This window comes from Sturnira hondurensis, unplaced genomic scaffold (genome assembly GCF_014824575.4).
Source record: "Sturnira hondurensis isolate 20B ecotype Veracruz unplaced genomic scaffold, ASM1482457v3 Scaffold0008640, whole genome shotgun sequence".
Lineage (NCBI taxonomy): Eukaryota > Metazoa > Chordata > Mammalia > Chiroptera > Phyllostomidae > Sturnira > Sturnira hondurensis.
The window spans coordinates 19,730,447-19,754,544 of record NW_028081271.1 but is presented as its reverse complement, the minus strand read 5'-3'; the positions used below and the strand labels follow the sequence as shown (position 1 = coordinate 19,754,544).

Genomic DNA, 24,098 nt, shown 5'->3' with positions numbered 1-24,098 from the left:
GGGCCTGCCCTGTGTTCATGGTCCTCCCACACACGGGTCTTCTCTATCCATGGGACCAAACTGCACGTGTCGGGACTATCACAGAGCTTGGCTTCCTATAGTTCTTCCTGTACAAGCTCCACCCCATCCCTTAGGAAAGGGAAAAAATTCTCTGAATGTTTGTTTTTTGGCTGCTCGGAAATTTACTTTCTCTGCCACCTGCTGGTTATCAGTGTGTCCTGGCTCCGCAGAACTTAGTGCTCAACCTGCTTCTATGCAACCTCTAGACCGAAAGCGCTCGCTTTTTTTGCTGGATTGCTGCTGAGTACAAAGGAAAGTTCACTACGCTCTCACTTCTGCAGGGAGAATGAGATTGCTACTTTGTTTCCCTTCTGAGCTTGGCTATTTTTTGTCAGCTACAGTATTGGCTACTATTGTAAATTAGTTCTCTTGTGTCTCTGTAAATATGCAACTGTCAACATATTACAGTCTGTGTCTGTGTTTGATGAAGGCACAATTTGGTGAACAGAGCCAGGAAATGAATTCTAGCTCTTAAAAACCATTTGTTTTCAGACCTTATGGTGGTGTCTTTCCTTGTGAAGGAGTGGTGGTAACGTCTGCCTTGGCCCTTGAAGCAACGCTGCGGAAATGGATGGAGGATCTATGAAGGGCTTCATGTGCCTTCGGGAGACACGCCAGAGAAATGCAAGGCACTGTGGTAACAGCGATGCCCTTGCTGTTCCTACTCACACCACCCACGGATTTCCCCAGAGACTGGCTGGCTGTCTAATAAAAGATAGTGAAATTGACCTGAGAGAAAATGAAATGACCGTTTCACTTAGATGACCAGGCCAGGTCTCCGGAGAAAAAGAGTCCGGTTTCTCTAATGAGGACAACGTACTATGGAGGCACTGAATTTGGCTGGTTTCCTGGGGGTTAAGAGATTAGAGCCTGGGATTACCGCAGGGTTAAGCAATACTGCCTTTCTGCCTTTCCTAATTGCCATAGGCTGGGGGGTCATCAGTCCCTTGGTGCCGCTAATGTAATGTATTGATCTCAGGTAAGTAAGAACCTCAGATGAAGCAAGAAATCTATCTCAATGACAGTGAAGTCGCTGTGTTTATCAGTGGCCACTGGGGGGTGCCAGCAGGCCAAAAGTTCAGTCAACACTAGATAACAGGCCAGTCTGCTTTGAAGTTCCATTAGCTGTGTATTGGTGGTGACTGGGAGACCTTGTTAGCCTAGGTTTCAGCATCACAGAGTATTTGATACCACTAAAGTGTAATGAGTGAAATACAGAATTTGATACAGAACAAGTGTAGGTCCATAAATGTCAAGCGCTTCCAACACCCGTTGAAGCAGAATTAATGTCAAAGACACAGGCCACGGCTGACATCACGATCACTCAGGCTGGGTTCAGAAAAGGCCTAAGATTATACAGCAGCTGGCACACTAAGGTATATGCATCTGCAGGGAAGGGTGGAGAGCAGAGACAGGAGAAAGCTTTGTAGTGACCTGGCACGGCCTTTTGCTGCTTCAGCTGGTGACAGCCGGGGAGAGGGAAGGTCAGCAAGAACACAGGTGTTCGGGAAGACTCGGTCTTGGGCACGTTCTGTCTAGGTTGCCACGTAACAGGTAGAATCACATATACTGCTGATGCACAGGAGTGAGGTGTTTAATGACCGTGACAAGTCCAGGTTCAATTGTCTCTCACTGCCTTGGTGGACTAGAGTCAGTCATGTGCTGGGACCGGCTCGTGAGCCAGTCGTGTGTGTCATTTCCAACTGCTGTTCCGTGGCCTGCTGGTGGCCTGAAGTGCGCCGTGTGGGAGTATTTACATCACTGGAATCTGCAACGGCTGCAGGTTGGGGCCCCCCACCCGAGTTCGTTGCTAGTCATCCCCCAGAACACCCTTAACTCAGCTGCAGCACAGGGCTGGAGCTGACAGCCATGGAAGCCAACAGCCAAGCCTAATGATGAGGGCAAAGAACTGACCTTGACGCCTCTGAGCTGCTATCACAGGAATGGGAACAGAGGTGTGTCACAGCTTGGATGCCTGTTTATGAAGCAGAAATGGGTGAAGGCCAACTGAGGCCAAAAGTGACCAGGTGCCCCTTGACCTCCCCATTCCCACTCCGCTTGTAGGACAAACCAGAAAGATCGCAGCCCAACAATACAGATGAATCACTCAGCTTAAACAGGATTCAACAGGTAGCTAATCCCTTTCCCACAGTCAACACTTGAAATGCGAACTAATTAAAGTAAACACCCATTATTTTAAAAGTGGGGAAATTAATATGAATCACCTTGCCAGGCAAAGGCGAGATCCCTGGAATGCTGTATAGTAGGGGTTTGTTCTCAAGGAACTGAAGTTCATCAGCAGGGGACAGGGTGGGGCTTGTCCTCGGCCGAGAGGAGGGTCGGGAAGCTCATGAAAGCTCATGTCCTGGCTGCGAAGTGCTGACGGCAGCCCTGGTTTAGGTGACCCCAGACAAGGATACTTGCTTAACTTAGTCTAACTGATTTTCAGCAAACTGCTTGCAATTTCACAGCAAGTAAAGAAATCCAATTTCGTCATCCAGAGGCAAAATACCTCTTCCCTCCTAAGCGTTCCTCAAGGGAACAGACTGCTGGTCAGCGTCACAGCAGTCAGTGCTGTTGTCTTTCCAGTATCCACAATTCGGAAAACACCAGGCAAATACCTGAATGCAATGGTTGTTACTGGGTAGCATAGGCGTTATATCAGACTTTAACAACCTCTATGACTAACAAATAGTCTTGTTTGTGAAAGACGAGCCAGAAAAACACACACCCAGCACAAACAAATGGTTAAGCCTTAAACCCTTAATTATGTTTCCTAGCAAAATGGTGGCTGATGAAAGCCATATGTGCTAGAATTGTGGGCGCCTCCCAGATTCCTGCAGGCCCAGAGGGGGAAGTCACAGAACAGCCAAGCAGCAGCCAAGCGCCCTTCGGATTGCCCGCCTTACTCCCCATTTTTATTCTCCAAGAAGTTTTTTCGTTACATCCAGAAAGACCTTACTGGGGAATATCCATTCCATCTCATAGAGTACTGTTCCTGCCGATGGATCACTCTGAAGAAGTCGGTCGGGTGTTCTTACACCGGTTTTTGGAGTTTCCAAGTTCTTACGCAGGTTACCAAGCCATAGGAGGCAGAATCATCTAAGTCACTAAGCTGGTTCCATTGCACAGCTCCTCCCTTAAAGGACGTGGGCACAATACGAGGTTGTTAAAAACTGTGTGGGGCGGGGGCTTTACACAAAATGTAGTGGGATGACACAATGGCTTCGCAAGTATATTTTTCTCCACGGTCTGAACTTGGTCTCGCTGCTGACATCATCTGGAATGTTTACAAGGTCTCGAAGGACTGCCCAAGGACTAAGAGGCAGGTCCTCTACCCAAACCAGACAGGCTGAGCTGGGAGGTCCCTTAGGAACGCCACTGCCCAGGGCAGGGAGTGGGACAGGGCGAGCTGCGTCCTCCAGCGTCCTTAGGCTCCTTTGGAACTAGCCTCGCTGTTCTGGGCGGTCTTCTGCGATTTGGCCTGGAGCGTCTAGGGACAAAAAATAAGGACATCAGGCCGTGGTCACAGTTAGATGAGGAAATTGATTAGGAGTCCCTGTTCGGTTTTCTTAATCAAAATAAAGACACACAAAGCAGGCCTCTGGGCGTTCGTGTGCCCAGGCATGTGTTCACTGGTGCACACCTTCCGTGCTCGGGAGCAGCAGAGCCCCTCGCTACACAGCTCGACTCTCCCACGGCCCTTCGGTCTCCTGGTGTCACGGTTTTTGCTCCTGCTCCAAATTTATCTCTTTCCAAATGGGAAAGAGATACGGAATTTCTTATTTGCAAGCATTTTTCCTAAGATTTAAATTGTTCTCCTGGTAGTATTTCCTGATGTGAATCCTGTGTGATCCATACAACACACGGGAACTATTTCCATCTGGCACAAAAGAAAATAAGAACCTGCCTATATTGTAATAGCTTCTAGGCTTAACGTGTTGAGGTCTGATCCATGATTAACACTGGTTAATTATTTTTCTGCTTTTGGATCATTGCAATTGAAAAATGTCGTGGTTGTGAGATGACTACAATTCAGCCTACAACTTCCTGTTTGGATAACAGGAAGAACTGTGCAGTGTTTCACCACAGTGATAATTCTACATTCTCACTGCCCTGAAAAACAGTGAGAGGGAAAGAGGTTTTCTTGTTCTAGATCATACTTACAGCCTCTTCAGCGGAAGTGATGGGCCCTTGCGGCAATGAAAGCGACGCTGCGGATGTTGGGGGTGAAGACATAGCTGGCGGCAGCTGCATGTAGTTTTCATCCTTAAACATCAGAACTGAGAGTTAGGTCACTGGTTTTGAAACAATGGGCATGAGATCTGCAGTCACGTTGTCCTGACTACCAGGAACGTGCAACAACTACTCCACATTCTGGCACCAGATGCAGGAGGCAAAATCTGGAACCTAATGATACACAGCCAAGTGTTCAAGTTTCTCGGAAACAGATCAAACAGTACCATAATTATGCCTTATTAAAGAACAGCCTTGGAGTTCAGCTTCATCAAAGGAGTTAAAATACAGCACTCAACTTATTTTGACTTTTAACCTAATTAATTAAATAAAAAGTAGGGGTGTAACCTTAGTTCCCTTCAGTTGGGGTGCTAAATCCACCAAGTTCTCTTTAGATTCAGAAGTAGGTGATTCCACAGGAACATCCATCTCTGCAGCCTAAGGAGATAAATATTTTATGTAAGCACAAGCTTTCTGCTCTTCCTGAGACTCAGAGGCACTTCTACAGCATGTCGTCAATGCTTTCTAGCACAATGTGCTTTCCAGTAAATCCCTAACTTCCTCCAACTAGACCGTTTATGAGTAACATAGGAAGTATGTCCCTGAAACAACTTAGTATCATTTATCTTGGTATCAACTTTTGAGTACACTATAAATGCAAAAGTTGCAGTCAAATTAGGTTCTAGTATTTAAAATCCTCAGTCATTAACAAGCTACCAGTTTGCCAATTCTGGTCATATTCTAGTCTCAAAAAGCAAAATTTGCCATTTCTAAATTACTCATCTGTTTCTAATGGCATTGATATAACTTGGCCAAAATTGACATCTTTACCATTGTTGGTTTCTAATAATAAATGATGAAAGTTATTTAAATGGTAGGTGCTGCTTAATAAAAGCCCCTGCAATGCAGGGGAAAAGGGAGGGAGAAGGTGGTATTTTAAATACCTAGCTAACCTGTCTTTAAGAATCATTTTAATTAGCCCTGGCTGGTGTAGCTCAGTGGATTGAGTGCAGGCTTGTGAACCAGAGGATCATGTGTTCAATTCCCAGTCAGGGCACATGCCTGGGTTGCAGGCCAGTTCCCAGCAGGGGATGCATGAGAGGCAATCATGCATTGATATTTCTCTCCCTTTCTCCTTCCCTTCCCCTCTAAAGATAAATAAATAAAAAATAAATAAAGAATCATATTAATTAGACTTGAAAAGAAATATATCACTGCTCTTTTAAAAATAAGTAATGTCTTTGTGCACTTTGGAGGGAAAGGGGCTACATATATCCAAAATTATAGAATATTCTATTTGATGTCTCTAAATTTTTACAGAACCTAGCATGGTACTTGTTCTCACTTTGTATATGTGGAAAAATAGAAGTATTAAAATGTGGATTTTTAAGAAAGCAACCAATAAAATGCCTAGGGGTTTGTCATTTTGTCCTTAATTCCTAGGTCTTTCGCAACCGCCCCGAAAGCAACATCTGGATAAAGAGTTTCTGGCCATCCACAGTAATTCTGAGAACCCAAATTTAGCTCTGACACAGGGTGCTCCTCCCAGATCCCCTTGCCCCTGACAGCAGCCCGAGAAGGGCACAGAACTGTGTGTCTTGGAGACCAAAGACAGGGAGAATCCAGCAGTCTGCCTTGTAGAACGTGGTCTGTGCTCCAAGACTGCTCCCACCCCCTGGAATCCTTCCCGGACAAAACCCCAAACCAGATTAGTCTCTGCAGCTACACACAGGGAAGACAAGATGGCGTCTCCTGGCATGCATTTTACATGCTGGACCTCCTATCATTTTCCTTGGCGTGTCCCAGGAGTTAACAGCATAACTGAGATTTAAAAAATGGTTGGTCCTCATTCTGGAGTATTTCGTTTAATCCACTAAACCACATATGCAGCCTGTTCTGGAAGGGTCCTTTCCTTCCTCACCCGTGCAGGTTCCGACTTAGACTTAAAGCCACAAAGCAGACAGTTGGGAAGCCCTTTCTGAAGGACCCAGAACAAGATGCTCTAGTGATCGGGCCAGTCCTGGGTCCTTCAGTAAAACACCAGGACAAATAAAGCTGCTGAGTTAAAGGCAACAATCAATGACCAAGAAAATGAGTTGTAGAAAAACAGAAAGTTTGCATTCTAGGTGGGCCATTCAGGAGCTGGACAAATGACACAGGCACGACAGAGCAGGGGCCACTCAGCCTCCAGGAGGAAGTGGTGAGGAAGTCCCTCCACGGTAACAGAGGAACCGTTACTGCAGGCGACATAGTCAACGAGCCACGGTGAGAGCACAAACCGTCTCCTACTAGTGAACCCCCTACATCAAGCTAGGAATAAAGGCAATAACAGCCCCATAGCTACAGGTAGTTTCAGTGATTCTAATATTTTAAGGCCATTAGGCCAAATTCCAAAAGAAATGCCTCCTCTGACTGCAACAGTCAGAGGAGTAAGAGGTTTGTGGAGAGACCCTAGTTCTGGAAATCGAGATTCTCTGAGAGCCCAGTCACTCACCTCCCCACTTAGTGGGATCTCAATTGGCTTTGGCTTCACATCTATCAGGTAGAAGGTTCGTGACAGGAGCAAAAGAGAAGGGGGGACATTCTCCTTCAGGTGGAGGTCCTGCCACTGGAGAATGGGGGAAAAACATGACAAATCACAAAATGTTAGACCAGACATGCCCCGTGATCACCCACTGCTTCTCCAGCTTCATGGCTTCCCCGGGTGCATGCTGACCACTGAGTGTGGGACGAGGACCGCCATGGTAGCCACCCAGCTTCTGCACCAGTGGTTGTACTGCAACCCCCCTCACTCCAGTGGGCACCCCTCAGCGTCAGAGAAAGAACGTTCAGTTAAACTCTCAAACCAACTGTGGATTGAACAGGCTAAGCATCTTCGCTGAGACATGAAGTAGATGGTAAAGAGTAAACCAACCTCACACATAACCAAACAAATGTTAAAATGAGAACATGATGTTAACTTTTCAAGTAGTACCAAACTGGCCAAAGGTCAAATGAAATCACTAAAAAGAAGCCTGTGTCCTACCCGCTTCTCTTGCTACCCTGTTCCCCTCCCTGGAAGCAACTGCTGGTACCAATCCCTTATTCAATCTTCCAGAACCACCCTACGCACATAGCAACAGGCAATATCTGCGTCTTTTTTTTATCTTTACACTAAGGGTGAGTGAGATATACACTTGCATCCTTGCTTTTTTTCCCTGAAATACTTCATCCTGGAGATTGATTCATATCAGTAGACAAATGCAATTTGAGGACTGTATAAATGTAACTACTCCTTACAGGAGTTAAGGAATTGAAATTACACTCAGCCCTTTGAAGGCAACTGTGAGGCTGATGTGGCCCCTGGTGAAAATGAGTTTGCACCCCTGATATGAGAGGAAAAAGCCCCCTGACACAGTCTCGCGGTGACAGGAATGGCTCCTGTTCCCAAATAGCATGCGCATACTTTACAACACTTTTCACAGTGACAGGAATGAGAGCTTCAACAGGACATACTCCTTCGTTCTCAAACATTACATTCGGCTAAAATGTGTTATCTGGGGGGAAATGCTAAACACGTGTTTCCAAAGCGAACCCTTCACACTGGCTTGGGGCGCTACCAGGAAGAATGGCCCAGGCGAGCCGCAGCCAAGGTTGCACCTCCAGATGGGCTCACACAGATGACAGGTCTTGTGTTAGGGATCTTGCCTGGCCCTTGCCATGCTCAGAGGAGGCAAAATTCTAAGGTGGCCCTGAGATTTCCAGTCCCTCATGTACCCACACCTTCTCCCATTATTCAACCAAACACAACTGTAGGTGATGCTATGAAAAGATTTTGCAGATACAGGTAAGTTTCCAAGTCAGTTGACCTTAAGATAGGAGGGTTATCAGGGTAGGTCTAATCTAATCACAAGAGACCTTTAAATCTGGAGCTAAAGATTAAAATAAAAGAGGGGAATGGGGGCAGAGGGAGTCTGAGATTTAAAGCCTGTGGAGGGTTAGCGTGTGAGAAGTTCTTTGCAGATGGAGGTGCCCTAGAGGTAAGGAATGCTGGTGGCCTCCAGGACTGAGAGTAGCTCAGGGCTGATGGCCAGTGAGGAAACAAGGACCTCAGTCCTGTAGCTGCAAGGAACTGAATTCAGCCAACAAACTGAATGAGCTTGGAAGTGGACTCTTCCCCACAGCCTCCAGAAAGGAAGGTAGCCAGCACCTCTAACCTACAGGATCACAAGCTAATATATGGGCATTGTTTGTTTTGTTTTTTAAATTTATTTATTTATTTTTAGAGAGTGGGGAAGGGGAGGAGAAAGAGAGGGAGAGAAACATCAGTGTGTGGCTGCCCCTCACATACCCTGTACCAGGTAGGGACTTGGCCTGAAACCTAGGCATAGGCCCTGACTGGGAATGGTTCGAACCAGTCACCCTTGGTTCACAGGCCAGCGCCCAATCCACTGAGCTACACCAGCCAGGGCAGTAGATGTTGTTTTAAGCCACTAAATTTGTGATCATTTGTTATGCAGCGATAGAAAACGAACGGAGTACCTTGTCTCAATCAAACGATCTAGCTGCTTTGGTATCCCACTGCTCAATTAAATAAAGCAAATTAGATAAGACCGTCTACGTGTGATAAAGTAGAAATCACGAAGTGAGGTCCGCAAAGCGTAGGGGAGACAGCTGAGCCAAACGAGCCAGGAACGCTGCCACTTGCCTCTCTGAGTTGCTGTCTTAGTTGTTCCTCAGTGAGACCCAGCGATCTCATCCCTCGGGCCCTACAGGCAGCTTGTAGTTCCGACACAGTCAAGCCACTCACCCCTTCTTTGGCGATCATCTGAAAGAAATGTAAGGAATGGTATTGGATCTTTTGGCTCCTGTTTCACCTAATCCCTAAACTCCAGCTGATCGGGGCAACATGGGATCTGGTGCTTCCACACTCTGTCCCCAGCACAGACTGCACAGAGGCCACATGCCCATAAATCAGGACAACTTAGGAAAGTGCAGTAGTTGAGGTGAAGGGAATCCTGCCAAGAGGTATTAACGCTATTGGAGATATTTACATAACGTCTCCCCAACACTGTCACCAAAGTAATTATCTTCGTTTGCATTTGCCTGCCTGAGCCATCTTTACTCTTTCCCTTTCATGGCAGCTTTAGGATTCATTTAAAAAACATTTCTCTTGAAAAGCTTTCTATGTACCATCTCTTGCATGTTCCAGTGTTGTTCTTTCCCCACAATCCCCCAATAACACGCCAGGGATGGCCCTAACTCTCTGGTTCACAAAACCCCCTCAATAAATAACACAATTTCTGCTTGGTATGACCCAAAACGATGATACTTCTGGGACCAGGGTTGTTTATTCCAAAGTTGTGAAAACAAGAACTGAAATCTGAACGGGGCCGATGGGATCACATGTCTCAGTTCTGAGAATCCTGCTCCCTTGGGCGGAATGCTTTAAAGAAGCTGATCCAGATTCAAGAAAGACTCTTTCCATTTTTTTTTAAGAGTCTAGCAGTAGTTACAGTGCAAACGGTGCCTTTCTCCCACAGGTGTCCAGGCGCTGCTCTCCCTCCCTGCTTTATGTTTTGCACCCCTCCTCACCAGGTCAGCTCTCCCAGCAGAATGTTCACTTAGGCACCAGCTCCATGGCAGGGAGCCACGGTACGAAGGTAGAGCCCTGTCCTGGGCAGCAGCAGAGTCAGGAACCTACTGAGCTGCTGTTCCTTCCGAGTGGGTCCTAACTGCTTTAGACCAGCCAGAGCTAAGGTGTCCTAATTATTAACTGCTTATGATGGCCTTCTCAAGAAAATGGGTCAGTACAGTAACTCCTAAAATGAGTAATCAAGGTTCAGATGTTACGGTAATGACTATACAAACCACTCATTTTGCCAGAACCAGTCTATAGACAGACCTAACAGAAGATACTGCACTTTTTCACAACCCCCCCCAAAAATATCTCCTGATGCCTTGCCAACTCTCTGCTGTTATAGTTAAGTTCTTACTTCATCGTCTGCTTTTATAGACTTCAGTTTCATCAGGAGCTGAAAGCGGAGCAAATTGTTGGTTCCAAAAGGCTGCAGTTCTAGCAGTTTGCACAGGGCAACCAGCTGAGGTCGATCTAAGTGCTCCAGGGTTAGCTGATCCTCAAACAGTTTGGAAAAACGAACTATCTCCTTTGTGTTGGGCTTGTGGCCTGTCTGGACCTAGGCATAGGACAAAAGGGCCCAATCAAAAAATTAAAATGAGCCCTGGCTGGTGTAGCTCAGTGGATTGAGCACGGGCCTGTGAACCACATGATCACGGTTCGATTTCCAGTCAGGGCACATGCCTGGGCTGCAGGCCAGTTCCCGACAGGGGACTCACAAGAGGCAACCATACATTGATATTTCTCTCTTTCTCTCCTTCCCTTCCCCTCTATAGATAAATAAATAAAATCTTTAAAAAAAAATTAAAATGAGTTTCCTACTTAATTTAACCTTCCCAGTAGACTACTTGAAAGACACATCAAAGCATTTATGGATTCCACCTTAGGTCTGGAAATGCACCCTGTGGTGCAAAGAGGAGTAAAGAAATCTGAAGTTGGCCTAAGTCACTGAAAAATCAGTAGTTCAAAAGTTTGACTAATTCTACTGTTGTTTCCAAGAAGACATTGATGTCTTCGGCACATTGGCTGCTTTAAGACAGACATTTCTGCAAACTGCTATAAATGTTTGCAATATCCTATCCATATAACTTAGATTTGCAAATTCAAAGATTGTAAACAACTTGGAAGACCCACGATGACATGCACTTTCCCTAAGATTCCCAGCCTAGACGTCGTTCGGTATGTTATACACCAAAGGCTGACACCTGTCTGACATAGGACGAGAACTGTGTGGAGGCATCTCCCAGCTTGGCCCTGTTCCTCCTCGCCATTTCTGTCATTGTTTCTTGAAGGAATTTCGCTAGTTCCAACTTGGCAGCCATTTTCTTTTTCTGTTTTTCTTCCTTAATAATAGAAGAGGAAAAATTCATCAATCCTTCATGATTGCAACTCGGTAGATAAAGATGCAAGAAAAATAACTGTTCCCTTATTCTTGTTCATCCCTAGTTAATGTACTAATATTATTTTCGGGCCTAATTGAGTGTGTTCTGTGAGAACCAGAGCAAATACAAAGTAGCCTCTATTTGCAACTTATCTCCTTAATCTTACCTTTTATTGATCACTAATACAATGATCATAAATATTTGATAGCTCCAAAATGTCTCCTCAGTGGTAGGCTTTGCCAGGATTTAGACTGAGATGCTATTTCCTTTTTTAACTTTATTTTTTAATTACAGTTCATATTCAACACTATTTTGCACCAGTTTCAGGCATACGGCATAGTGGTTAGACAATCATACTTTACACAGTGATCCCCCCACTATTTCAGGTACCCCTGGCACCATACAGTGTTATTAAAATATTACTGACAATATTTCTTAGGTTGCACTCTACATCTCCATGACTTTTTTGTAGCTACCAATTAGTACTTCTTAATCTCTTTACCTTTTCCACGCAGCCCCCAACCCTTTTCCCCTCTGTATCTATGACTCTGTTTCCATTATTTGATCATTTATTTTGTTCTTTAGATTTCACATATACGTGAAATCATATGGTATTTGTCTTTCCCTGACTGGCATATTTCAGTTAGCATAATACTCTTTAGGTCCATCTATTCTGTCACAAATAGTAAGATTACAGTCTTCTTCATGGCTGAATAATATTCCACTGTATATACAGGCACTTGGGTTGTCTGACTTCTTTACAAAGGAGATACTGATTCTTCACCTGGTAAAAACCATCTAAGCTGCTAGTTGAACAAACACCTGGTCTGAGTGGCCCTGGATTTTGCTTGGGCCATGAACCAAGAAAACTAGGAAATTCACTCTATACTAAAGTAGCTTATAGCTTAAGAAATATAAAACAGACACACTTTATAGCAATACAATGAGTTAACTGTTTTAACAGATATGAACAAAGCACTACATAGAATTAAGTGTATACACGCTTAAGACACTATGTCAACCATTTTTAAACCCCTGTTCATCATCAGGGATGCAATCTGGTGGCATTTTCAAAACAACCATGGTCAGGACTCGGGGGTAGGGAGAAACAGGAATATGTATGTTATGTGCATATGTTTTTTAAGCTGCCCAAGAGATTCTAAGGGTCACCCAATCATAGCAATCATTGGTTTTTAGAAAGATCTTAAGAGATTCAGCCCCAACACACACAATGACAATGCCGTAATTAGAACCCATTTAGTCGTGTTTCATTCGTCTGTGTCCACATCCATACCCACCCATCAGCTCAACTGTCCACCTATTGAGCATGTACCATGGGCTACGTGCTAGAGAAAAAATGAGCAAAAACAGATATTCCTCCTGCCCTCTGGGAACTTCTAGTCTAACAGGAGAGATGGACACTAGTGGCTAAAGATAACCCAGTACTTCCACAGATGGGTGAGAAGTGTAACTGAGAAGTATGGTGGCCTGATGGCAACCAAAAGCCAGAACTCTCATTCGCTTGGCTGTGCCTCCTTTTATGAAAAAAAAATGCAAACAAGAAAGTATTTTCTAGGACTGTGCCTATGATGTGTATATGTACACTCAGGGATGAATGGTATTGAAGAAAAAGGAGTATTTGGATCAACCACGTCCTCTATCCCCTCACCTTCCTATATTCATTTATGAACACTGTCCTTAGAACCCCATGGTATTAATTCCAGATCCCAATTACTTTTACTGTAAGTAAATTAAACCACTGCCAGGTGGTTATATATCACAATTTGATTCTACATTTTAAAAGCATATCACACCTACCTTCAGTTTTTATTTCTAATGCCACGTCTACAATTTAAGCTTGGTCCTCTCTCTCTCTGTTGCAGTGGCATTGCAGCTGATTTCCCCACCTTGGCTCTGCTGCTTTCAATCCTTCCTGCCAGCAAAGTTACTTTTCTAAAACCCAGACCTAACGGTGCTACCCACTGCTGAAATGTACTTTCCATCCTTTACCACCTGTCTGAAGTCAAGTCTGAATTTCACAGGGTGGCAGACACTTTCCCACCTGACCTGACATATCACTCTTGTCTCATCTGCCATCACTAGTCCCCTTGTGTTCCCACCATAAAGAACCAATCGGTGGTGCCTGGGCCTGACATGCCCTTTCACACGGTTCAGCTATTGCAAGCACTGTTCTTTCTACTCCAAACACCTTCGAAGCGCTGTGGTTAAATTCCACCACTCTGAGTCTGGGTTCCACACAGACCTCTTCTGTGAAACATTTCCCCAAACGATGTAAAAGCTGCGCCCTCCTTGTCCTCTCAGACATTGTGTTCGCATCTTCACACCACTGTGGTAAAGCTCACAGAACAAAGAGAGTGAAGGTGCTGCCGTGGGGCTCTAAGCCGTTCCCTCTCATAGCAACCATCACGGAGGACACCTTCCTCTCCGGGACCGTCAGAAGCACTGATGAGCCTGTTCGAACTGGGCGTGCCTGCTGTTCAACTGGCCACCGCAGTAACAGTTGATTTAGGTTTGCTTTCTTTTTCAACAGTGTAAAGCAAGCTAAAGTTCAATGAGGAGGCTAGTGTTTTCAACAAAAGTGGCTGGAAAAAACCTGGATATCCACAAGTGAAAAAATGACCCTGACACAGATGCTACACTTTTCTTAAAAAGATACTGGCACACTCTTTCTGCCTCCCAGCATCCCAGCAAGGGGAGTGAGCGGCACCTGTGTCCGCCCACCTGCAATGGACCGTGTAGGGAACTACTCAGCTTCCAGATCAAGAGGAACAAGCAGACACGCAGTACCCAACGCAATAGTCCGAGGGCCCACAACTCCTTCTGCTGCAACGCTGCCAGGGGCTGATTCACACAGGCCGGTGGGTGTGGGGCCAGGAGCTGATAGCAAAGGTGTACGGTCGTCCCGAAGCAGAAATCTGGCCAGCAAAAGCCTGCCACCTACCAGCACACCACAGTCAACGAGGATGCTGGGGCCACCCTGAGCAGCACCAGACACGTGATCCGCAAGAACAAGTACCAACTGGGTCTTTGCAGGGTCGCAATTCTCAGGGCAGTGCCATCCCATGCAGCCAGAAGCCCGTGATGGGGAAGAGGAAGCAGCCCATCCCACCACAGCTCCAGCCACCCTCCCCACCCCCAAATAAAGGTGTTAGCCGACTTTTCTTAAGAAAAAAAATGAACTCAAAATGGATCATATGTAACTCAAATGTATGAAACACCTGGGAGAAAATCTAGGTGACCCTAAATTTGGCAAGTTTTTAGATACAACCCCAAAGCACGATCCAAGGAACATAAAATCAAGTTGTACTTCACTAAACTTTAAAACATTTGCTCTGCAAAAGACACAGTTAAGAGAATGAAAAGAAAAGCCAAAGTCTGGGAGAAAATATTTTCAGAACATACATCAAATAAAAAACTTGCATCCAAAAACATACAAAGAACTCTTTTTAAATTTCAACAGTAAGAAAATGAGTCACCCCATTAATAAGTAGGCAAAATATTTGAACAGGCACCTCCTCCAAAGAGATATCTAGATGGCAAATAAGTATATGAAAAGATGCTCTACCTCAGATGTCATTAAAGAATTACAGATTAATATACCAATGAGATACAAACTGCACACTTATTAAAATGGCTAACACTCAAAGCACCGACACCACCACATGGCTGATGAAAATGTGGAGCAACAGAAGCTCTCACTCACTGCCACTGGGCGTGCAAATGCACAGCTACTTCAGAAGACATTTTATCGATTTCTTACACAATCAACAGTCTTACCATACAATCCAGCAACTGCTAGAATTCACCCAGGAGGTAAATACCCACCTAGGTATTTACCCAAATGAGTTGAAAGCTTACATCCACACAAAAACCTGCACATGGATATTGTTAGTGGCTTTATTCATCACTGCCAAAAATTAGAAGCTGCCAAGATGTCCTTCAATAGGTGAATGATTACATTGTGGTACATCCATACAATGAAATATTAGGCCATAATGGAAAGAAATGAGGCATGAAAAGACTTGAAGGAACCATATTGCTAAGTAAAAAGAGCCAGTCTGAAAAACCTAAACACTGAATGATTCCAACAATATGTCATTCTAGAAAAGGCAAAAGTTTTCACAGTCTGGAGACAGTAAAAAGATCAGTGGTTGCCACTGGTCGAAGGAGAGAGGGAGAAGGGACAAACGGGTGAACCACAGGGGACTTTTAAGGCAGTACGACACTGTGATGGTGGATATACGACAATATGCATTTGTCAAAACCCGGAACATTGTACAACACAAAGAGTGAACCCTGACGTAGAGTATAAGCTTTAATTCATAATAATGTATAGATATTGGTTTTTCAACTCTAACAAGGAACCTCACTAATGCAAGATGTTAACAATAGCAAAAAGGGGTGATGAGGTACCCGGGGATGCTCTATACTTTCTGTTCAGTTTTTCTGTAAACTTTAAAACTGAAGCCTGTCAATTTTTTTTAAAAGTTAGCAATTCCTACATACCTTTTTGGATTCACTTTCAAAAGTTGATGGCAACATTTCTGGGAAGAATTTCAGAAACACTGGTAATAAGAACTCCATGAAGGGTACAATTATGAACACCAGAAATGGAACCAAGCGGAAGATATCAACACATGTCCTCAAGAGCTAAAGAATTAAATGCACATGCAATATTTATTACTTCAGGATGCATCAAAGGAACTAAAACCAAAAAGCCTGCTTTGGCTCTTAAAGTGTTAAAAAACACAATACATTTTCTGCAGCTGTTTGTAAAATGGGAAGGGGAATTCTCCTCTTTATCATAGCCCTGAAGTAATATTTATGGGATTTCCTCACAGAAATGTATGACAATCAAAACATATTATTGGCACCTTCTAACTTAAGTAGCTGGACTTTAATAACATAAAATCTATTAAAATTTTTAATGCATATATTTGACATATCAGTTTGTATTTCAGATGCACAGACCAGACCTGTAGCCTCTCAATTCCTTGGAGAGATTAGAAAGCACAATTATAACCATTCTACAGGCAAATATATATACAAATTTAAAGAATTTTGCCTAAAATTGTACAGCAGTTCAGTTGCAGATAAGTAAGAGACTCTGTAGGGAATTTTCCTTCACACCATCAGTTACTTTTACTACTTTGGGGTTTTTTAAATGAATTTTAAGTTAAGTTTAAAACTTGGTTCCTAAATAGTTCATTTTAACTTTACATTTCCTTTCTTCATTACAGTTCTTGCCTACCCTTCGTCGCTCTCGCCTGGTCAGCACCTGTCCGTGCAACAGCCTCCAGATCATTCTTACAGCAACTTTGGTGTCAAGCCAAAGCAACGAGAATCCATTGTAATAATATTTAAGTTCGCCCATAATTTTTTGTCCATAAGATCGCTTTTCTTCCTTAGTCTTTGTACCAATCTCTTTGGGGGGTTGAGGGCTTGTCTCCTGTGGCCTTTGCGGGGCTTGCTCCAGCTGAGGTTTCCCCGGGGCCTCTTGGAGCCAGCAGGTTGATGTGTGCAGCTGTTGTGTTGTCCTAGTTCGTAAGGACAGTGCTTTGCTGCCTGGCTGACTAAGACAGGAGTACGTCTTGCTCCCAGAGTTCTTCACACATGTTTGATTTAAATGGGACTCTGGCGAGTGAAGAAATGCAAATGACGGGAAATGAGAACAGCAGATAGGATGGACAAAATGGCTAGGGAATCTGCAACAAAGAGCGACATCCTCTGAGTTGACACGACCTATTAAAAACTTAAAAGTTAAAGAAATAGATACTGTATCTGGTCAAAATGAAGCAATAGGTTTAAAGCCTGCATTTTACAGCAGATGCCGTTCATTAGTGAATGAAGTATAATTTATCCCAGCTGAAGAATAGTAAGCTTTATGGTTGAATTAAATACTCTATGAGAAATATTAATAAGGTCACTCCTATGAATAATCGTTATATTAGAAGTTAGAAACTTGGAGACTATTCATTTAAAAATCTAAGAGCGAATATTTTCCCACCAGGGGTTATGTTTGAAAGTTCTGCCTCTAATCTACTACCAGAAAACAGGTAGAAGACTTTTGTCTTCAGCTACTCTATTGATAATATTGTTTGAATGAAGAACTTCAAGGTCCCTTTGGGGGTTAATCAATCACATAAGACAGCCTTGTCTATGCAGTGTCCATGGAACCCCTCCAATGAGAGGGATTTATGGGTCAAATGTCCTTCACCTAAGATTCCTTAAGGGAAAAAAAAAAGCCCCTTAAGAAATAAGAACTAGAATTGGGCACCCCAGCCACAGATTTCTACATTCTACTTTTGCAATAGCTCACAATCTTCACTTAAACTAGCATATCAGATTGTTTGAAAAAAATATAAAAGATTATCTAGGCAAAGAAAGTTCCTGGCAGAGAGACATCTTTTGGCAAAGAGATAGCTTTTCCCATTCTTTGGTTTTGAAGCACGCCAAGATAAAAAACACTTTTTGAATGGCTAAAAGGGAAGATGTACAGTGCATCTGGCACACAGGAAGTCCTCAGTGAACAGTCTTTGTAATAGACAAGTGTTAACAGACCTTGCTGGGGCAGATATGGGCCCTGGGACTGGCTTGTTGGCCAGCAAGTTTACTCCTTATGACAGAAGTGTCACTCTAAAACCATTACATCTTCTACCTTACTTGTACAACACATCTACAAAATTACTCAGCCTGAGTTCTAAAGCATATACAAAATTTGGGATAAGTTTAAATACATTAAAATGTCAGCTTCCTTAAAACCAACAAAGCTTTGTCTACTAAGTCTATCTTTTTACATATATCTTTTCCAACTAGAAGAATATACTTCTTCATATAAATATTGGGGGCAGCAGAGAAATTACAAGGCTTACCTTGTCCGGGCAATAGCCAGGACTGTATTACAACTGTAGAGAGCCATATTCGTGTTTGTCTCAACCAGTCAACATAGGGACCTAAGCAGAAGGAATAGATTAACAATTCAGTATTTGAAAAACACATCAGTTATAAAGATCCCAGGAGCCAAGAATTTGCATATCCTATTCAAACTGTAAAATCTCTTTTGAGTTTTACATGTCCAACAACATAAACATTGTTGTTTATGAAAGAAAACATTGTTTTCTTGGCCCTGGATTTGAGGATGGCACTTTGCGATCCCATCAAACAGGAACACAGCTCACGATGGTATGGTCTTCAAAGACATTTTGATTTCTGGTCAATAGCACCTAACAATCTACTTAAACGGTTGCCAAATATTCAAGAAGCTGAGCAAGGAACACTTATTGGTAGCCTAAATATACAGGTAGAAAGTAAATGTCTTGGATTTGTTTTAAATTCGTGTTTTCTATACTTGGTCAGGCTGCCCCAAACTTTAAAAAATTGAAAGTACTCATTCAAGTAGCAGTGAAGATATACATGGTACCTAACAGTTCGCATGAAGGCAAACCAGTTTCCTGTGTTAGTGATTCTCCACAGAGCTTTATACCTTTACATAAGCTTTACAGAAACCTTCCATCCTGCAGCGCTTTTCTGCCAAGGGCGGCAAGGAGCCTTAACATCTCGTACTGTCAACTCTGCTGCCCTGAACCTGGGAAAAGAATACCAGGGTCTCTCGGGGACAGAAACCTCGACCTTGATCAGAGTTGACATTCTGATCAAGAATTCAAATAATACTGGGGGAGGGGGGATGGGCTGGGCTGGGAGAAAACTGTACTTGAACAACAATTAAAATAAATTAAAAGAAAAAGAGCTGAAATAATACTTTTTCGCATCCGGCCCAGGCTAACGCACGGGCGTTCCCCTGCTCGAGGGAGCCCAGACCCCACCCGGCGGCGAGTCCACCCTGCGGCCCGGGCACCCCGCCCCCGCGGCAGGCTCGCACTCCCGGGCGGGGCGGGGCCGAGTCCAGCTGGTGCCCGCACCGCGGGGACCAGACCCTGCGACGCCTCCGCAGCCTGCACTCGGCCGCGAGCGGCAAAACGCGCCCTGGCTCCCCGCAGCCGGCGGCGTTTGCGCGCGCGCTGCGGACGGTGTTCACTGCGGCGGGCTCTGGGTGCTTCTCTGCACTGGGGCGCGGGAGCGGTGCGGGCGCGGGGACGGGACTCGCCGGCGACCCGAGTTTACGGAAGGCGGAGTGGAGGCTGAGCCCCGAAGTTGCGGGGCGGGCAGGAGGCGGAGGTCCGGGGCTGAGGACGGCGCGACGGGCTGTGGGAAGCTGCCGGGAAACCGCCGGTGCGAGGCGGAGCTGGGTGCCGCGGGAGCGGGCTCCGCAGGGAAACCGGCAGGCAGGACCCGCAGGTAGCCGCCCATGGGCTGGGCCCGCCCACCCCTACCTCCTCGGGCCGCCTCCCGGAACGGCCGCCTCGGTCCTCCAGCCCCTTCCCACTCCCCCTAGTCCCCTGCCCCGGAGCTCGAACGGTCCGAGGCCGTCTCCAGGGCTGCGCCCGTTTCCCTCCCCCCGCCGCTGACGTCACTCTGAGTGACGACACCGCCCGCCAATGGGCTCTCGGTGCCGGGGCGCCGGCGCGTCCTCGGCAGCATCCCTGGAGGCAGGAGTCGCGTTCCCACGAGCAAACGGGACTAGCTGCCCGGCTGGGGTGGTTTGAGGAGCCCGTGCTGGGGCTGGGGCGCGGGGGAAACGGACATTTTGTGGCCTCTGCAGGGACTGTGGGTTGTGGGCTATCCCTTCCTGAAAGCCCTTCATTGAAAGCTGGATTAAAGGCGGCTTTTACCTTCCCGTTGGCACAATATGCCTGACAGTCGCCATGGTAACCTCCGGGAGTCACGAGTTACATCACTTATGTATTTCCTTGCTTCCCCCACCCCCTCGGACTGCGCGACTGAGGTGGGGAGAGAAGGGAAAAGAGGGAGTGGTAAGGAAAGCATTCCGCTGGCCCGAGACTGTGATGCTGTGCGATCTGAACTTGTTTTACAAATGTTCTCTTAAACAATACAAAAGCATTGTTTTTGATCCGTACTTTCTGTAAAAATCTCAAATAATATTTAAACTGTATATTACAGTAGCTCTGCAGGTTTGGGGGGCACCCCAGTTCCTAGGATGGCCAACTGAGCCATCTTGGGAAAGTGAAAGATCTGGACATGTTTTTGCTCCCTAGTTTTCTCTACCTATCCATTTCACCTGACTCTAGAAAGAAGAAAAAAAATGTTAGTGGCTCCGTTTTGACTAACACCAGACAGCAAGGAAGAGCTTTCTCACGGAAAACATTTCTCTTAACATGTTCGCTGACCACACACTTGACTCATCTAGGCTGAACATTTGTAAGAATAAAAGATGGCGGGTATTAAATTTCAAGTTTTTTTGTTTTTTGTTTTAAATCCACAAAGCATTTTTCAGCTAATAACTAAAAGGATCAACTATATAAATAAGGCAAAACCTTTTCAGTTTGACCAGTAGAGGGCCCTTTGTGCATGTCTGATGCCCAACTTTTCACATAAAGGTTTCACTTCACATTCTGTTTACTAGAATCAACAAATTCTTCAAAGCTTTGGTATTTTTAGCTTTTTCTTCCTTTTCCTGAAAATTCTTGATGGTAAATTTTGAGCTGTAAAAAAGTATGGTATAATTTTCATAAACACTACCATGTACCCATACTTTTCTTGAAAAGATCGTAAGGATGCAAAAATATTCCTCTTATATCCCTGGGAGACATATTATAGCGGGAAATATTCTTTTTTTTTTAGATTTTATTTATTTGTCTTTAGAGATGAAGGGAATGAGAGAAGGAGAGAAATATCAATGTATGGTTGCTTCTTGTGAGTCCCCTGCTGGGAACTGGCCTGCAACCCAGGCATGTGGCCTGACTGGGAATCAAACCATGATCGTGTGGTTCACAGGCCCCTGCTCAATCCACTGGGCTACACCAGCCAGGCCAAACCGGGAAATATTCTTATTCATGCATTGTATTCATGTACAATCAGGCACAGGGAATCTTATTAAGTATTCATAAGCCAGATGACTGATTCCAAGATCACTATTTGAAAGATGAGCTATATTTCTCTACTGCGGCCATATGTTAAGCAACCCTATTCTGAACAAAGAAGGACTAAGAATCTTTCATTGAAATTTATTTGTTCAAAGCAATGTTGCCTTATGTTACTAAAACTGACAACTTTTTGACTTTCAGGATCAGTGATTTACAATGTAAGGGGTTTTTAGCTATGCTCTTCAAAAAGAAACAAAAAAGTTTTCCTCCCTTACTCTGGCCCTGATTGTTAAGAGTGCTGTCTCAACGACCTGTTTCGCTCATTTTCTTTGGAGAAGAGGAACCATGTTCTGAACCTCAGATGTTAGATGCTAAAATGTAATTCTTTTTAATGGTCATTTCCCTAACCATGGCTCCAGATCAAATACTATTAACAATGTATTTTCTAATGTTTTGCAAAAAAGAGACTGTGCAAAGTTAGGCATGCACCTCAAATTGTGGTAGACAGACAGACATGAGAAGAGCAAGGATGATGGGCCAGGTACAGGTCACCAGGGTGGAAGGCCCTGGGTGCCTAGAAACGGGTCAAACTGGGAAAACAAGGACCTCACCCAGCGTAACCTTTCCTCCCCTAGCATATCGCTCACTTCTCCCATGGTTTAGATCCCCTGACCTTTCATATCAATGGTCATTTGGTTCAGATCCAACCCAGACCTGTCCTTCCCTGGCTTGTTACCAGTCATATAGATTAGGCCCCCTTAGAGAGGAAATGAATGAGAATAGCCTAAAGCATTAAGCCCCCAGAACAATGAGGTTCTGACCTGCCTCAAATACAACTAGGCTTCAGCTGTGTTTCAGCTCCAGGTCCAGAAAAGCAGCAAAAACCAGACAGGCAAGGCCAAGACAGACTTTAGGACTAACCGCAATGACTAATGACCCCTGCCCCAGTGAGGACCAATCAGTGGAGACCACGACCCTGAAAGGACACACCTGGAAAGCTGATGAACTTTCTATTAAGATCCTCCTCTGGAACTACCCCTAAAAAATCCCCTTCCCTTAAAAACCCAGCTCTCTATCCCTCCTCCTCACCTTCCACCGCATACTTGTTTCCTTTACCCCTCTCTCTCCTAAGCTCCAAGGGCCTTTTTTTTTTTTTTTTTTTTTGCCTCTGTAACTTGCTTCCTGGCTCCATTTCTTCTACCACTCACTTTTTCTACCTATGACTTTCTGAATAAACTTTTTCTTATAGTTTGAGTCTTGGGTCTGAGTTTTTTCTTCACCAGAGCTCAAGAATCAAGGTTCATCAGCATGACCTCACTGGTCTAACACCTGGTGCTGTTCTCACTGCTGCCAACAACATAACTTTAATTTTAAACTCTTGTCAACATAGTTTTAGAAGAAAATCAAAATAAAACCCCTAAGGACAACCAGGTTTTCCTCAAGGGAAAAATCCAGTTGTCTGGTCAAGGCAACAATTTATCAACAAAACAATGTAAAGATGGGAAGGTGGGAAAAAAAGGTGGAAGTGGAAAGGATCGTAGCCAAAAAAAAAAGAAGAAGAAAGGAAAAAGACCCAATTTTTTAAAGACTATTTATTTGTGGGATGGTGGGTGGGGCAGAGGAAAGCAACAGTACCATTGGGACAACTGCAATAGAACAATTTTTTAAAGATTTTTTTTATTTTTTAGAGAGGGAGAGAAAGAGGGACAGAAATATCAATGTGTGCACCCTGACTGGGGTTGTTGTGTTCTAACTGATGGCTGTGACCTTTCACTTTGCAGGTCAACGCCCAACCAACTGAGCCGCACTGGTCAGGGCAGAAAAAAAGACCGATTTAACCTCACTTTCCAGAAGACAAAATCAAACTAAAATAAGCTCAGGTAGCCCCCTTCGGAGAACTTTGTTCCAAAAAGGCATTTAGGCATTTAAAACAAACAAAAATGTGACTTTATTGATTCCTTCAACTTTTGTTGTTATACACAAAATGTAGCCACTACACAAACGTAGTTTTAGAAATATTTAATGCTTGATAGTAATGGGAACACATAATTCTGAATATCATCCTTGGTATTATTAACAGGGTTTAAACAACCATGTTTAAACAAGCTAATACATAATTAGTAAACATTAAAATAATTGATCTGTAGGAAACTTTTAATTTCTTATTTCAGTAGCATTTAAAGATATCAGGAATTTCTTGTAAGGGTGCTAAATAGACACAGCACTATAACATCTATGGAGAGTAACAATATCTAGTGGTGATATGGCTTTATTGTTCTCAAAACAGAGCACAGAGTTTTGGTTTCCTCATCTAATAGCTACCTGTTTTCTTTGTACCTTCTCTGTGCTGCAACGTTCTGGTCATTATCCAACAGTCCCCAGGAAATATCCCCAAATCTGCACATTCCTACAAGAACAGTTTGTCGTGTCACCCCTCCCCCCCCAACAGGACCTTCCATTGTTTAACGTAAATTTGCTACCAAGGGGAGGGCTAGAGAGTTAGAGAATTTGGACTCCCTCTTCCTTCTCTCATTCTTGCATGAACTTCGTCTAGGACAAATGCCCTCATATCTTTGGGAAGGAGCGTCTGGGAGCGAGCGGCAGAATGCCCACGCACATGACGGGTACTGGGCACAGGGCCCCCCCGGGCCCGCGGGTCTGAGGTGCTTTGGGGCGCTTCTGTGCTCCTCGTTACCCACAAGCCTCCGGGCCCGCAGAGCGAGCAGGAAGCAGGCGCGCGGCTGTGTACCTGCTGGGGAGGTCGGCGCTCCCCCAGAGCTCCGGACGCCCCCAAGGCCTTCTAATGCCTGCCGCGGGGAGCGTGGGGCGGGGGTGCTCAAA

At 44.6% G+C, this 24,098-nt stretch overlaps 1 protein-coding gene and 1 pseudogene across 9 annotated transcripts; one reads left to right on the top strand and one right to left on the bottom strand.

Annotated features, from left to right (window-relative positions):
• Positions 1-281: 281 nt before the first annotated feature.
• LETM2 (leucine zipper and EF-hand containing transmembrane protein 2) lies at positions 282-24,079 on the bottom strand. Of its 9 annotated transcripts, none has more exons than XM_037055399.1 (12): positions 19,641-19,756; positions 18,800-18,901; positions 18,189-18,269; positions 16,568-17,021; positions 15,823-15,966; positions 11,119-11,256; positions 10,272-10,472; positions 8,984-9,103; positions 6,791-6,904; positions 4,645-4,734; positions 4,228-4,329; positions 282-3,553 (listed from the first exon to the last, which is right to left on the bottom strand). In XM_037055399.1, the coding sequence occupies exons 3-12, from the start codon at positions 18,233-18,235 to the stop codon at positions 3,491-3,493; spliced, it is 1,473 nt and encodes a 490-aa protein (XP_036911294.1). In that variant the 5' UTR covers positions 18,236-18,269; positions 18,800-18,901; positions 19,641-19,756; the 3' UTR covers positions 282-3,490. The 9 variants fall into 9 exon arrangements, with proteins under 9 accessions (XP_036911294.1, XP_036911293.1, XP_036911295.1 ...); XM_037055398.1 differs by having other exon boundaries at positions 19,647-19,756; XM_037055400.1 differs by lacking the exon at positions 19,641-19,756 and adding an exon at positions 19,438-19,625.
• LOC118993015 (60S ribosomal protein L28-like) lies at positions 12,750-14,529 on the top strand (annotated as a pseudogene).
• Positions 24,080-24,098: the final 19 nt, after the last annotated feature.

What these genes read in the sequence shown, in the direction of transcription:
- LETM2 (XM_037055403.1), bottom strand. Translation starts at nt 18,235, where the DNA reads ATGGCTCTCTACAGTTGTAATACAGTCCTGGCTATTGCCCGGACAAG. An exon ending in TTGAAAGTGAATCCAAAAAG is followed by an intron (nt 11,257 to 15,822) that starts GTATGTAGGAAT and finishes TCTATTATTAAG; the next exon opens with GAAGAAAAACAGAAAAAGAA. An exon ending in TAAGACAGCAACTCAGAGAG is followed by an intron (nt 6,905 to 8,983) that starts GCAAGTGGCAGC and finishes CCCATTCTCCAG; the next exon opens with TGGCAGGACCTCCACCTGAA.